The 13,676-nt window shown below is 40.7% G+C and overlaps 1 protein-coding gene across 1 annotated transcript in view; it reads right to left on the bottom strand.

Annotated features, from left to right (window-relative positions):
* Positions 1–10,918, bottom strand: part of NKAIN2 (sodium/potassium transporting ATPase interacting 2) — an 881,770-nt gene extending 870,852 nt beyond the window's left edge. The window contains exon 1 of the mRNA XM_075862314.1: positions 10,525–10,918. Within this exon, the coding sequence (XP_075718429.1) occupies positions 10,525–10,578 (54 nt within the window). The 5' untranslated portion in view covers positions 10,579–10,918. The remainder of the gene's footprint in view (positions 1–10,524) is intronic.
* Between the last annotated feature and the right edge of the window lie 2,758 nt (positions 10,919–13,676).

Genomic DNA, 13,676 nt, shown 5'->3' with positions numbered 1-13,676 from the left:
AGAACAATGCTCTCTAGCTGCCACCATACAGTATAATACCCACATAGGTGCCCCCATAGATTCAGCCATACAATATAAAGCCAACACAAGTGACCCAATGTAGCATAATACCCACACATATGCCACCATGCAGTATAATGCCCACACAGCTGTACCCATGCAGTTTAATGTCCAAACAAATTCCCATATACAGAATAATGCCCCATAGCTGTCCCATACAGCAAAATGCCCCATAGCTGCTGCAAACAGCATAATGCCCCCATAACTGCCCCATTCAGCATAATGCCCACACAGATGCTCCAATACAGTACAATGCTGCCCCATACAGTATAATGCTGCCTTAGCTGCCCCATACAGTATAGTGCAAGTGCCCATGTAGATAGTGTCACAGTGCCCACATAGATAGTGCCAGTGCCCATGTAGATAGTGCCTATGTAGATAGTGCCACACACAGTGCCCATGTAGACAGCGCTACACCCCCTTTGAAGATAGCGCCATCCCCCTGTGGATAGCACCCTTGGAACTCCCTCTAGGAGCGGAGTACCCAGCCAGAGCATCGACCCCAAGGTTCTGCTTCAAGAGGTGCCCCTGATGTCACTGTCTATGTATAGACAGTGACGTCAGGCGTTCCCTCCAGGAGCGGAATCCCTGGCCAGAACATCAGCAATGCTCTGGCCAGGGATTCCGCTTCAGGAGTAGCCCTGACGTCACTATCCATATTTGGACAGTGACGTCAGGGGTTCCCTCTAGGAGTGGAATCCCCGGCCAGAGCGTGGGAAACCCCCTGGCAGGGGATTCCGCTCCTGGAGGAGCCACTGAGGTCACTGTCCATATTTGGACAGTGAAGTCAAGGGCTTCTCCAGGCTCAGCGCCTAAAGTAGCACTGTGCCTGGGGAATCCTCGACGAGTGGAGGAGCTCCCTCTGCTCCTCCACTCTGTACTAATGTTGATGCAGGGGAATGAAGGTTCTCTGCTTCAGCTTCAGGTTCAACTGTATCTGCGTCCTGAGGATGCAGAAACAGTTTACACCAGGATATACCGCCAGGCCACCTGGGACAGTGGGACGTGGCCCGGAATCCGGGCCATTTGGGAGGTATGGTAGAGCTGAGTGGGGCAGCAGGGACAATTAACAGTTAGTGTGGTGACATTACAGAAGAGAGAAGTTAGAGACTCTATGCCCAGAAACTAAGGCTGGAAATGGCTGTACTGAACAGAGAGAGAGATTGCTTGACTTGAGGTCTACTGAGGGGCCTAATACTCCAGACGTGAAGAGTGAGTGAACAGATGGGTACATAATAGGAACCAGTGACTAGTCCTACCTACAAGTTTAAGTAATAAAAGCGGACCTTTCAAAGGGTCAGCATGTTGCACGGGTGCAGCCGAGGGCTAATCGGGAACTGTGAAAGGTAGTGGTGTAATCGCCATGAGGACCCACAGAGGTGTCGGACGTTCACAATACTTAGTGACTGGTGCAAAAACTCGTGCTAAGAGTGACCTTTCAGAGACCAACAGCAGCACGGCAGGACGGGCTTAGAGCCATCTGTCACTTTGGTGAATCTTGCAGAGGTGAAGATAATTAACTCCAGGCATGATTGCACGGAAATTAATTCTTGAGCATCTACTCTTAGGTCTATATCGACGGAAAAATAGAAAGTTATATCTCTTGGAATATGACGATTGAAAGAATAAAAATGAAAAAAACGAAATCGCCTCTGTCCTTAAGGGGTTAAAAAAAACACCTGCTACAAGTAGCCTTAAAGGAGCTACACACATTTCCTTTTCATTGCCCTATTAGGATATTCTGAAGGACTCCTGCTTAGAACTCTCTCTGTTTTACCAAGTGCCGACAGCAGCAACCATTAAAATCAATGAATGAATTTCATTGAGTGCCCTGCAATCCTTTGGGTTTCTCTAATCCAGCACTGCAAAACGTCGTTTACTCAGCAGTAGTCCTGCAGATTATCACAGACCATGGTGGCTCCCAGAAGGCGGACATCCCCTGCATGATCGAACTATCCCCAGGTTTTCCGCGATCTAAACAAGAGGTGTTCAACCCCTTTAACATAAGACATGATATCTGCAATTTTGGATTAGTTAACATTCCTGTAGCATATCATTTGGGCACATGAGATATCACATAAGGCATAGAAAACCCTAAGCGGTCAATGACTAACACTAAGGGCTTGTTCATACGTAACAGATTTGCTGCAGAAAAATTCTGCAGCATTTACTCATCAACTAGCAGACAATCCACTTCAGAAAATCTGCACCATTTCAGGCATTTTTTTACTGCTGGTGTGTTTTTTGGTGCGTTTTTTTCAGGGGCTGTGTATTTCTTCTTCCTGTGATGTCATTTCAACCCAGTGTAAGAAATTCTGCAGCGTTTCCGCAGCAGATTACACAGTACATAGTAGATTGTTGCGGAATTGTTGTGCCTCATTGATTTCTATAAAACACAGGAAATCTGTCCTCTTATGCACCGCAGGTGAATTTCTGGATGGAGTTTTTCCACAGCTTGTGAATGACACTTGTTAAATCCCACCCACTTTGCTGCTACTCTATTCCGCTGCAAATTTCCTGTCCGCAATTCCGGTGAGAAAATCCACAACAATTGCGTTACGTGTGGACACTCCCTTACGGTAAAGATACATGAAGAAGTGAAGAGACTTAGGACTCATGCACACGGCTGTGCCAGTAATCACTGCCCATGATTGCGGGACAGCCATCCGTATTTTCGACCCGTGCACCCATACAAAGTATGGGAGCACGATCCATAAAAAGCAAAAGATAGGACATGTCCTATCTTTTGCGGCTGCTTTCTATGGCCCGGAAACCTTCCCGTAAATAAACGGGAAGGTATACGTGGACAATAGAACTAAATGGGTGGGTAATCGCGGACCATAATTACAGTCCGCGATTACGGACGATTTCTACGGTCATGTGCATGAGGCCTGAATGTTTGAATTGAGAAAACATTATGCACTACACTGGGAAGTGTTTTTCTGCTGCTATGAACTAGAGAATCTCCTGAGGTAGCTTGGAATAATTTTTCAGGCTTTTCTGTACCAGCAATGATAATGAAGCAGAAAAGTATGTATAAATCATATCATGTAAAGTAAATTGCTGCTTAATGTTCATTTCTGCATACACTGCTCATTTCTGGACTGGCTGCACAAGTTTTAAGAGATCTCTTATTTCTGCACAAGTAGAAACCAAGGAAATGACATCTCAACCAAAGGAAAATGCTGTTTGGAGTTATATACCACAGTGATCAAAGATGCAGTAAATAATTGGTGAGCAGGGTTGTGTGAAACCTATGCAGCTTGTTATACTGTCGGGAACATTTTGTATACCTGACAACATTTTGGTGAACTGGGAAATAAAAAAAAACATGTACACACTTTTACTGTGATCCTATATTCCCACTACCCTTTCAGAGATGATAGATAGATAGATAGATAGATAGATAGATAGATAGATAGATAGATAGATAGATAGATAGATAGATAGATAGATAGATAGATAGATAGATAGATAGATAGATAGACAGACCCCCCCATTTGCCTATAATTTTTTTAGCGTGTGATTTATCAGATTTGCTTTGCATCATGCAAATCAGATCCAATATATAACACTGTCACGCCATGCGCCGCCGCTGCACTTAGGGAGTAGAAAAGACCCGGAAGTGATCTGGGGTCTAAATTTATTTTTATGTGTAGGAGGTCTGATTTATTAGGGTGTCTGGTCTGTTGTCTGTATTTATTTAGAGGTTTGATATTGGTTCTATATTAGTTTATTAGTTTATGGGTTTGGTCTGAGGTCTGAATTAGATTTGGAGTCTGCTTTGGGATCCAAATAAATTTTTTAGGACTTCCTGGGATCTGTATTAGTTTAAAGGTCTGTTCTGATGTCTGAATGTATTTAAAATACACATCAATATGTGCTTAAATTGGTTGCCCAGAATTACAATAAGTGGCCAAGTCACTACAAATAAATTTATTTACTTTTTTATTGTAGAATTCAAAATTCCTCTCCCTTTATGTTCAGGGATCCCCTCCCTCTCTGAAAAGTGTCCAGTAAAAGATCTGGAGCCATAGAAATAGGTGAAATTTGTGCTCTGTGAAATGTACGGCGTGGTGGGGACATGTACAAGCTGAGTTACGGCTGCAATGTTTACATGCGTCCAGGAAAGAGGGAACTCCCACAATATGAAGGGAGCAGAATTTTTTAATATAAGTAAATTGTACTAACATGGACACATATGGCCAGTTATGGAAGAAGAAACTTCTTTGCTCAAGATTGCTTTACACTTAACACAAATGTTGTAAAATATGTATAAACATAATGATCTTTCTAATGATTAAAACATCCCAACTTAGACCCTATTGTATTGTGTTCATAATCTAGATATGGCCTCATAGTTTGTATTCACAGTTATTACAGTATTTTGACGAATATGGTGCAAGGTGATATAATAGACACAGATATACGGCCACCTGTGAATATTCCTACACAGACAGGTGGCCTACATTGAAATCATCTGCAGTAGCATCAAACAGTAGCATTGATTTTATAATAATACAGTAACTATGTAATTTTCTATAGAACAGAATGAATCCATCTAATCTTTGAGATGCCACCTGATTATCTGTAATTAAACACAATACAGGATAACATGATACTATTCTACCTCTCAATACATACATAAACCTACTGGTACATGCAGGGAGGGTCTAGAAAAATATATTAGAGAAATATATGTATATATAGTTATGTACTATATAGGTAACTATATTTTATACTAGACCTATAATGAAACCAAGTAACCTTGGTGTATTGCCCTAAATAATTAATAGAAATGCCTATGAACTTGTAGGGTCAATTAACACATAGTCGTATGAGAAAAACATGTATAAATTTTATTGAATATAACAATGTAACACAATTAAAAGATGAATCATGCTGAGCATGAAATAAAACGTCTGTCGATTGCAGAGAACATGGGGTAAAAGAGACATAGTCATGAAAATTACATGTGTGGACTATAAGACGAAAAATCAGTCAATCAGATTTAACCAGAAAGAATGGATGACAGCGTGCAGCAAGACAAAGGTAAATACTCTTGTCAGAGATAACTACACAAAATTGTTGTAATATCAGAAAGCTGTCATGTTACTGGACCTGATAAAGGCAAGTGCCAATACTATAAACGTTTATAGATGAAGTAAGACACAACACGAAACATGTAACATACCCATGATAGCTCTCTGCAAGGAGAGTACGTCAGTCCCGACGCGCGTTTCGGCGAAATGCCTTCGTCCGGGGGTGGCGTCTCTCCAGCAGGGGCCTCCCCTTTAAATAAATGCACGACCAATCACACTGGCAAACACGAGTCACGGGGAACGGAAGGTCTGTTGTGGTCGGCGTCATGTATCCGGACAGAAGAGCCCATGGAAAATTCCCCCGGCCGCGCGTCATCCGGAGGGCGTGGATCCACGGCGTCTGACAATTACACACTCCATTACCTGCTCAACTAAGGCAGTTGTGTATTACGCCACATGTCCCTGTCCCAAGATTTATGTTGGTCTAACCACTCGTGAACTAAAAATACGGGTAAGGGAACATGTCCGTGATATTGTTCTGGCCAAAGAAATAGAGACTCTGGAAACATTGAAACCGGTCGCAAGACATTTTAAAATATATCACTCTTGTGACCCGACAAAACTTAAGATAAAAGGGATTGATTGCATCGAAAAACACATTCGAAGAGGCGATATCTCTAGGAATTTGGCTAGATGTGAGTCTAGATGGATCTGGACTCTGGGGACAATGTCTCCTCTTGGACTCAATGAGAATCTTAACTTTGCACCTTTCCTTTGACCATTGACCTCCAGCGGGTCATTTTAAGTATGTTTTATATTTTATGTTTAATCGTTTTTTCCCCCTTGATTACAGACCATCCCCAATCCTGGCACATTCTGGAGAAATATGGGTCATGAATATCATCTGATGAATGGTGGCCTATATCTACGAATAATATTATATATGTCATTTATTGTATATTTGTTATGTAATGTGTTTTTGCACACAATGGTATGTATCAATATATATCATGTTTATTTTCATACTTCCTGTTTTAATCATGTATATGCTTTATGTTTTAGGTATTATTCATTGATCTCTTATTGTCACATTTATTCACTATTGTTATATTTATTCTCTATGTACATTTTTATTTAATGTTTATACATTTTCAAATGTTCATATTCATCATATATTTATATATTGTTTCTATGTCATTATATTGATTTTATTATCAAATAGTTGTCTACACATTATTTAAATAAATATTTATTTAGTAAATATTCTTTCGTACGATCACATTAATGTGTCACACTTTTTCACGTTAATAAGCACACATACACGATATTTATATATTTTGTATATATTCTGTATATTTATATATTTATTATTCTTTAATACTCACTATTATATATAATGTTATCATTTTATTATTAATCTTTTTCACATTTTTTACCGTATGTTCACATTCTCACTGACACTTCACCATGTATATATATATATATATATATATATTTTTTACACATTTCATTTACACTTCTTTATCTCCACTTATTATCTATTATTATTTTCTAATTAATTATTCATTATTTCATATTTTCTCTACATTATTATTACATATGTATTCTATATATATATATATATATATTTTTTCAAATATGATGATTTACAATACTTGTCACACACATTCTTGCACATTTGATTATATAGACACTATACATGGAAATTTTCTTCGAAATTTTCTTCGAAGTAAATGTGTTAAGATTTACTTTTCACATATTTCTTTATTTATACGTTTACATGCATAGTATGGTCCATGAATACATATTCTTAACTTATTTTATTATCATTTTCCCTTGTAGATAGTAAATTGAAGTATAATCTATATAGGGGATCCATACACACTGGTTCTAAATGTATGCGTAAATTTTGTTGCGGTTTGTAATAGTACCTATTATAATTATAATTATACATACATCTTTATCCGTTAAATATAGTACTAGATGCATCATACAGTAATATACTACTAATTACAAGGATCCAAAATAACATCCTTATACTTCTATTTATATTCAGTATAATATATGACCGACATTTACCATGGAACATATCTACTCATTGGATGTATTGCTGGGGTTGCAAATAAGTATGGTGTCTTGTTTTGTTGTTTTGGTCCCATCACATGTCAAACACTATCTTGGTTATACGTTACCTTTCGTACCATCTGTTTGTGCGCTTGTATCGGGGGAGGCGTCCTGGTGTCCCTTTGATCTGCGCGTCTTCATCTGAGGGGGCGTGTCCCCATGGCGTCAGACGCCGTGGATCCACGCCCTCCGGATGACGCGCGGCCGGGGGAATTTTCCATGGGCTCTTCTGTCCGGATACATGACGCCGACCACAACAGACCTTCCGTTCCCTGTGACTCGTGTTTGCCAGTGTGATTGGTCGTGCATTTATTTAAAGGGGAGGCCCCTGCTGGAGAGACGCCACCCCCGGACGAAGGCATTTCGCCGAAACGCGCGTCGGGACTGACGTACTCTCCTTGCAGAGAGCTATCATGGGTATGTTACATGTTTCGTGTTGTGTCTTACTTCATCTATAAACGTTTATAGTATTGGCACTTGCCTTTATCAGGTCCAGTAACATGACAGCTTTCTGATATTACAACAATTTTGTGTAGTTATCTCTGACAAGAGTATTTACCTTTGTCTTGCTGCACGCTGTCATCCATTCTTTCTGGTTAAATCTGATTGACTGATTTTTCGTCTTATAGTCCACACATGTAATTTTCATGACTATGTCTCTTTTACCCCATGTTCTCTGCAATCGACAGACGTTTTATTTCATGCTCAGCATGATTCATCTTTTAATTGTGTTACATTGTTATATTCAATAAAATTTATACATGTTTTTCTCATACGACTATGTGTTAATTGACCCTACAAGTTCATAGGCATTTCTCTCAATACATAGACTAAAATGAACAGCGAAAACCAAAGGAGAATTGTAAGAAATTATTTATGGGCAATATGAACTAGTAAATATTATCTTGTTAAAGAAAAACATTTTCCAACCAAGTGCCATAAAACAATGAGTTTAACCACGGGATAAGCCATAAATGTCTTATAGATGCGAGTTCCACCTCTTGGACCCGCACCTACTGTATCTCCAGAACGGGGGCTACTCAACCGGACTCGGCTGTTTCCTTACCTTCCAAGTAATAAATGGAAAAAAGCCCAAAACCTCTACAATTATTCTCCGCATTGATGTCACGGCCACATCACCAGGTGGAAAGAAGGTGGCCCCTGTTCTGAAGATCTGGGACCCCCATTCTGAAGAGCTGGGACCCGCATCTATCAGACATTTATGACATATCCCGTGAATCTGGGAGTAACTCTTTAAGGTTACCAGATAGGTTTACTTGCAGTCCAATGTAAAATCACAGACAACAGTTCTTGATATTATAACATTTATCCCACTTCGGTTTCCTGTGTAAGTAACTGTAAATAAGTTACACAATCACATGAAATTTACACATCTATATATATTAAAAAAACAAACAACAATATATGATAAATGTCCAGCAGTTAAAACAACCTTTAAGACTAACCTAGTTGTATATGGTTGTTAGGTTACTAAAGTAATACAGCCATTGAGCTCAGCCTTTTATGTGTTTTATTGGAGCAAAATGCTAAGGAAAAATCCGTTCTCTTCTATTCACTTTCTATAATAAGGAAGACATTAAAACTTAAGGCCACATTTGACTGTACTGATAAATTATATATTTGCTGCCAACTAGTGGTCCCTTTTGGGAATGAACAAACTTTCTAGAAACAACTTTTTTTTTTTATTGTATCCTACATTACAATTACTTTTACCATAGTTCTGATTGTTATTGTACAAAATAAATTCCACAATTAGTTTAGAAATATTTATTTCTCCACAAATAAAACACAAACCTCATCAACTATCTATGACACAATGCCCGTTTATACAATGTACATATTATCCAGATGAGGGGAAAAAAAACTTCTATTAGCATTGTATTGTTTCAGAGACTCATAATTCATTTCAAGATTATTTTGCTATGAAAACACAAAGTATTGACTACTTTTGGCCAATAAAATATGTTTTTAAAGCTGCAAATAAAAGGACATTGCCACAAATCCAGTGGCATTTTACTTAATGCAACCCTGCTCCTTTTAGACTGTAAATGAATAAATCATGCCAATTAAACAAAGGCTCGATGATAAACATATAGAGATGGTTATAATAAATAACTGAGAACATACAATAAGGTCACATTGCTATCTCCACTCTTATTCAAGATAGCTACAACCAACAATACTAACTGTATACAGCAGAGAATATAACAGACACTGCATAGCAGTGCTCAGTGAGTTAGTTCTCATCCCTAGTCACTACACCACATCTCCAGATCACTCATTTCTGTGCCAAATTACACAAATAGCCCAGATCTCATGACTTGTCAAGCGATGCAGAGAGATACAGTAAATGCCCATTGGGCTATAACTTATAACAGTTCTGTAATATTTTCAAGTTTGTGCAAAGTGAATTCACCCATCAACATCCACAATGAATTGTCTTTTTCTGAATGACATAAAATAATATAAGGGTAAGTTCACAAGCGGCAGATTTGTGGCAGAAATGTCTGCGACTGAAATCAGTTCCATTCATCTGAATGGGGCTTGTAGAAATCCATACACCTGCTGCAGAAACAACCCCATTCAGATGAATGGAACTGATGCAGAAATGTCTGCAACAAATCTGCCCTTATGTGAACTTACCCTAACAGTGAGAAGATGCATGAATACCCAATATTGTATCAACCACACCAAGTTCTTATTCCTTACATGCTGATATAATATGAATTATACCAATCTAGTTAAATATAGTATAAGAATATGATAGAACATAACACGATTACATATCCTTTAGACACATCCTTTACATATCTGCCTGGTACTATTCATTTTCTTCTAACAAGGAGCAAAGCTCATTCATACATTTCTATACAAATCAGCAAACACCTCTACTACACTACAGCTTACCCTTGAACTGCCAGTTTAGTGGGCACTACAGGGTGACAGCTAGTGGCATCCTCCTCACAGCTTCACAATTCCACTTCTATTAACAGTGACTCTCAAAGGCAAATGACCCTTTGGCTGTGTCTGGAGGATTAACTATTTCTTGTCTAATTGTAGAGGAGGATGAGTGTGATAGTAAAGATCTTCGCTGGTTCATCTTAACTACATTTCGCAGCGATCAATGGCAACAAAGTGTTTTGAAACACGCAATTACTGCGCCAAACAACCGAGTAAAATGCCTATAACTGCACGCAATGTTTTTCCATATACAAGTAAAATGCTATTTGACATAGTACAGATGCCAGAAGGAATCAGATAGCCTTGTGTCACTTACCAGTTGCATCCCACAGATAAACATCAGTGTGCACCTGCCGCTGCAAAAACCCATGATTTCCAAAATCCTGATGCCCAATACTCCTTGTCAGTAGCCTCCCAGTGAGGTCAAATAGCAAGTGGCTTGTGCTGGTCTCTGAGTAAGCATCGGCATTAGGACCTAAGAGGTCACCTGCAGCCACAGCATACCTTTACTGGTAGCAGAAGAATCAGCCAGGGGTTTTGGAGTGGGATACAAGAGGCTGCTGATCTCTACAGATGCTCACATATCCCAGGGCTGGAGGCAGCTCATAGAAGAAGAACCAGCAGCAGCCTGGCAACATGTCATTCCCTGCATGCTGCAAGCAATGAGAGCTCCTGAGCCTGTATCACAAGCAGCAGAGGAAGGATGCTCTCATCCATCCACACAAGGGGAAGGAGGAGGTGTGAGGAGGAGAAGAGGAGGGCTACAGGGGGAATCCTCAGTTTCTTTACCATCTCTTGTTCCTCCTTGTCTTGGTTGTATAGTCATCTGATAGACAGCTCACCCTATGCCATTCACACATCTGCTATAGAGATCCATAGGGAGATTCACAAAACATCAACCTTGTGGAGAGGTTTTCAAAGCAGGGTGTGTGCTTACAAATACAGAAAATGAAACAGAATACAAATACAGAAAATATCATCTCAAGTGGAACTTTGTTAGACAGGAATTATTTTGTAAATACACATACGTTACAATACAAGGCAAACCCCATCAATATATGCAGATAAATAAAAAGGCAATGCTCATTTATTGTGATATTCAACCCTTGTGATATATACTGCAGTTAAGATAAAGCACCTTGCTGTAGGTTTATAGCAAAGCTTCTGTTTGAGGCTACTTAACAGTTCCATAACTGACAGCCTACATCAACTTTGTATTGACAGAATGCAGGCTGCTGTAAATGACTTCTGTATTTTGCTTTGGTCAACTTTAGGGGAGTGAAGGAGCATCTAAATCTGGCCTATCTTGTAGGGTTATTCTTTAAACACTTTAGCCTTGAAAAACATTGTTTTCAATAATAACATTATTCTAGTCATTTGCTAGTTGTTTCCTAATACTATGATTAATTAAAGTGGAGCTTCACTTTATCTTAGTAGGCAGCATTTGTCCAATTACCCAATAGCAGGATGGAGTTCTTGTGTCTGCAAATGGAGTACTTGAAAATGGCTACAAACACAATGGCACAGTATGACTATGTAAGGTTCTATTCACATTAAAGTTTTGCTTCATAGAAAAACACATCTTAACAGCCTCATTGATTTCAGGAATGCGATGTATGTAGTGACCGGAATACTCTGTACTCTGCTCACTGTTTTACTCAGTAAGGAGAAAAGAAAACAGGAATCTGAGATTCTGTCATTTTTAACATTTAAATTAATAGGAAAACAAATCAGAAAGCATGCATTATCATCTGTTATGCCTTCCTTTTCAATCTGTTAAAAAATAATCCATTTGGGGCGCTCGCGAGCTGCAAACCAAGATGGCCGCATGCTGAGGTAGCTCCGCGACTCCTGGGCACAACAGCTACAAATAGCTTATATTTGAGGTGAATTCCCTCGCTCACTTACCCTTCTCCTCCATCCGGAGGATCTTCTGCCCGGATTGTCCATGGTTCGGAAGAGTGCGGTGGGGCGAAAGGACTTGAAACCACCGGAGTCCTCCGTCCCTGCCCCCACACCTGAGATTGCAACATCGCCCGCCATGTCGACCGTTTCTGAAGACGAACTACAGGCCTCGCCTGAGCTCATCGCAGGCTCCCAAGAAGACGGTTCACAGCTACCTGAACCCCAGTTCACTACCAGAGATGCCTCTCTGCTGTAGAAATTTAAACAGCTCTTACAGCAAGAACTGCAACTTACCGCGTCTAAGCTGTCGAGAGATCTTACCCGAGAGATACGTGAACTGGGAGCCAGGACTAATGTCCTGGAAACCAAGATGGACGACACCATCGAAGTTCTGAACGCGCACGATGCCGAATTTGACTCGATGAGAGCAGACCTGGATTCTACAATGCTTCGTTTAGAGGACTTTGAGAATCGTGCACGGCGGGGGAACCTCCGGATACGAGGTTTGCCTGAGACATATGAGGACCTTAATTCTTCCATTACAGCCCTGTTCCAAGAGCTGGCACCGGGCCTTCCAATAGACAGGTTGGAGATGGATCGGATCCATAGGTCGCTCGGCCCTAAGCGACAAGACGGCAAGCCACGAGACATAGTGGTGAAATTCACCTACTATGCCACCAAAGAAACCCTGTCCCAGAAGGCCAGAGCATCACCAACCCTCAAGTTTCAGGGCCACGAATACCAGATTTTTGCTGATCTTTCCCCGATCACTATACAGAAACGACGGAATATGAGAAACCTGCTAGCTGTTCTACAGAATCGCCAGATAAGATATCGCTGGGGATACCCCTTCAAACTCCAATTCACTCTGGATAATAAATATTATTCGGCCAACTCAGCGGAAGAGCTCAAGCAAATTTTGGTCTCCCTGCAGCTTTTACCGGCTGACGCTGAACGCTCAAGCCAACCTTCTCAGGGACGCCGGGACGGGCCGCAGCTACGTCCCAATTGGAATAAGGTACCTCCACGCAGACCGCCTGGGAGAGCTGGAGTTGCTGCTGATGTCCGAGACGATCCCGGCTGATGGATGAGTACTTTGAACATGTTTCACCCTGTGTATCGGCCCACCTACAGCGGAGACTATTCAATGTTCTGAGGATTGGGCTGCCATGGCGGCCATGTTTTGCTGTATCCGACAAAAGTTTGCCGTTTAACTGATTGCAATGTTTATTAATTTGGTTCTAACCCTTCCCTCCATTAATATGGTTGTCATTGTTCTTTTTCTGTCTTGCCGGCCAGACACCCTTTGCCTTGCTTCCCGGCGGCATTGAGTGTATGGCCCGCAGGGGTTCAATCTGCGATACAATTTGAGGTTATTGATGGGCCCGGCCCAGCCTTATGCTGACCGGAACGGGGACGTGAGTCTTGGCGCGGTGTGGCCTGCCTTTCACTCACTGCCCCAAGATTGGGGGTGGTGGGTGGCGGGTATGCGGCCCCGTGGCGGGCAACACAGTGCGGCAGGTTATGTTTAACTACACTGAATAACTGTCCGAGATGATCCCG

Source organism: Rhinoderma darwinii, chromosome 4, assembly GCF_050947455.1.
Source record: "Rhinoderma darwinii isolate aRhiDar2 chromosome 4, aRhiDar2.hap1, whole genome shotgun sequence".
Lineage (NCBI taxonomy): Eukaryota > Metazoa > Chordata > Amphibia > Anura > Rhinodermatidae > Rhinoderma > Rhinoderma darwinii.
Note: the sequence above shows the minus strand (reverse complement) of the source record. Positions and strands in the feature narration are given on the sequence as shown.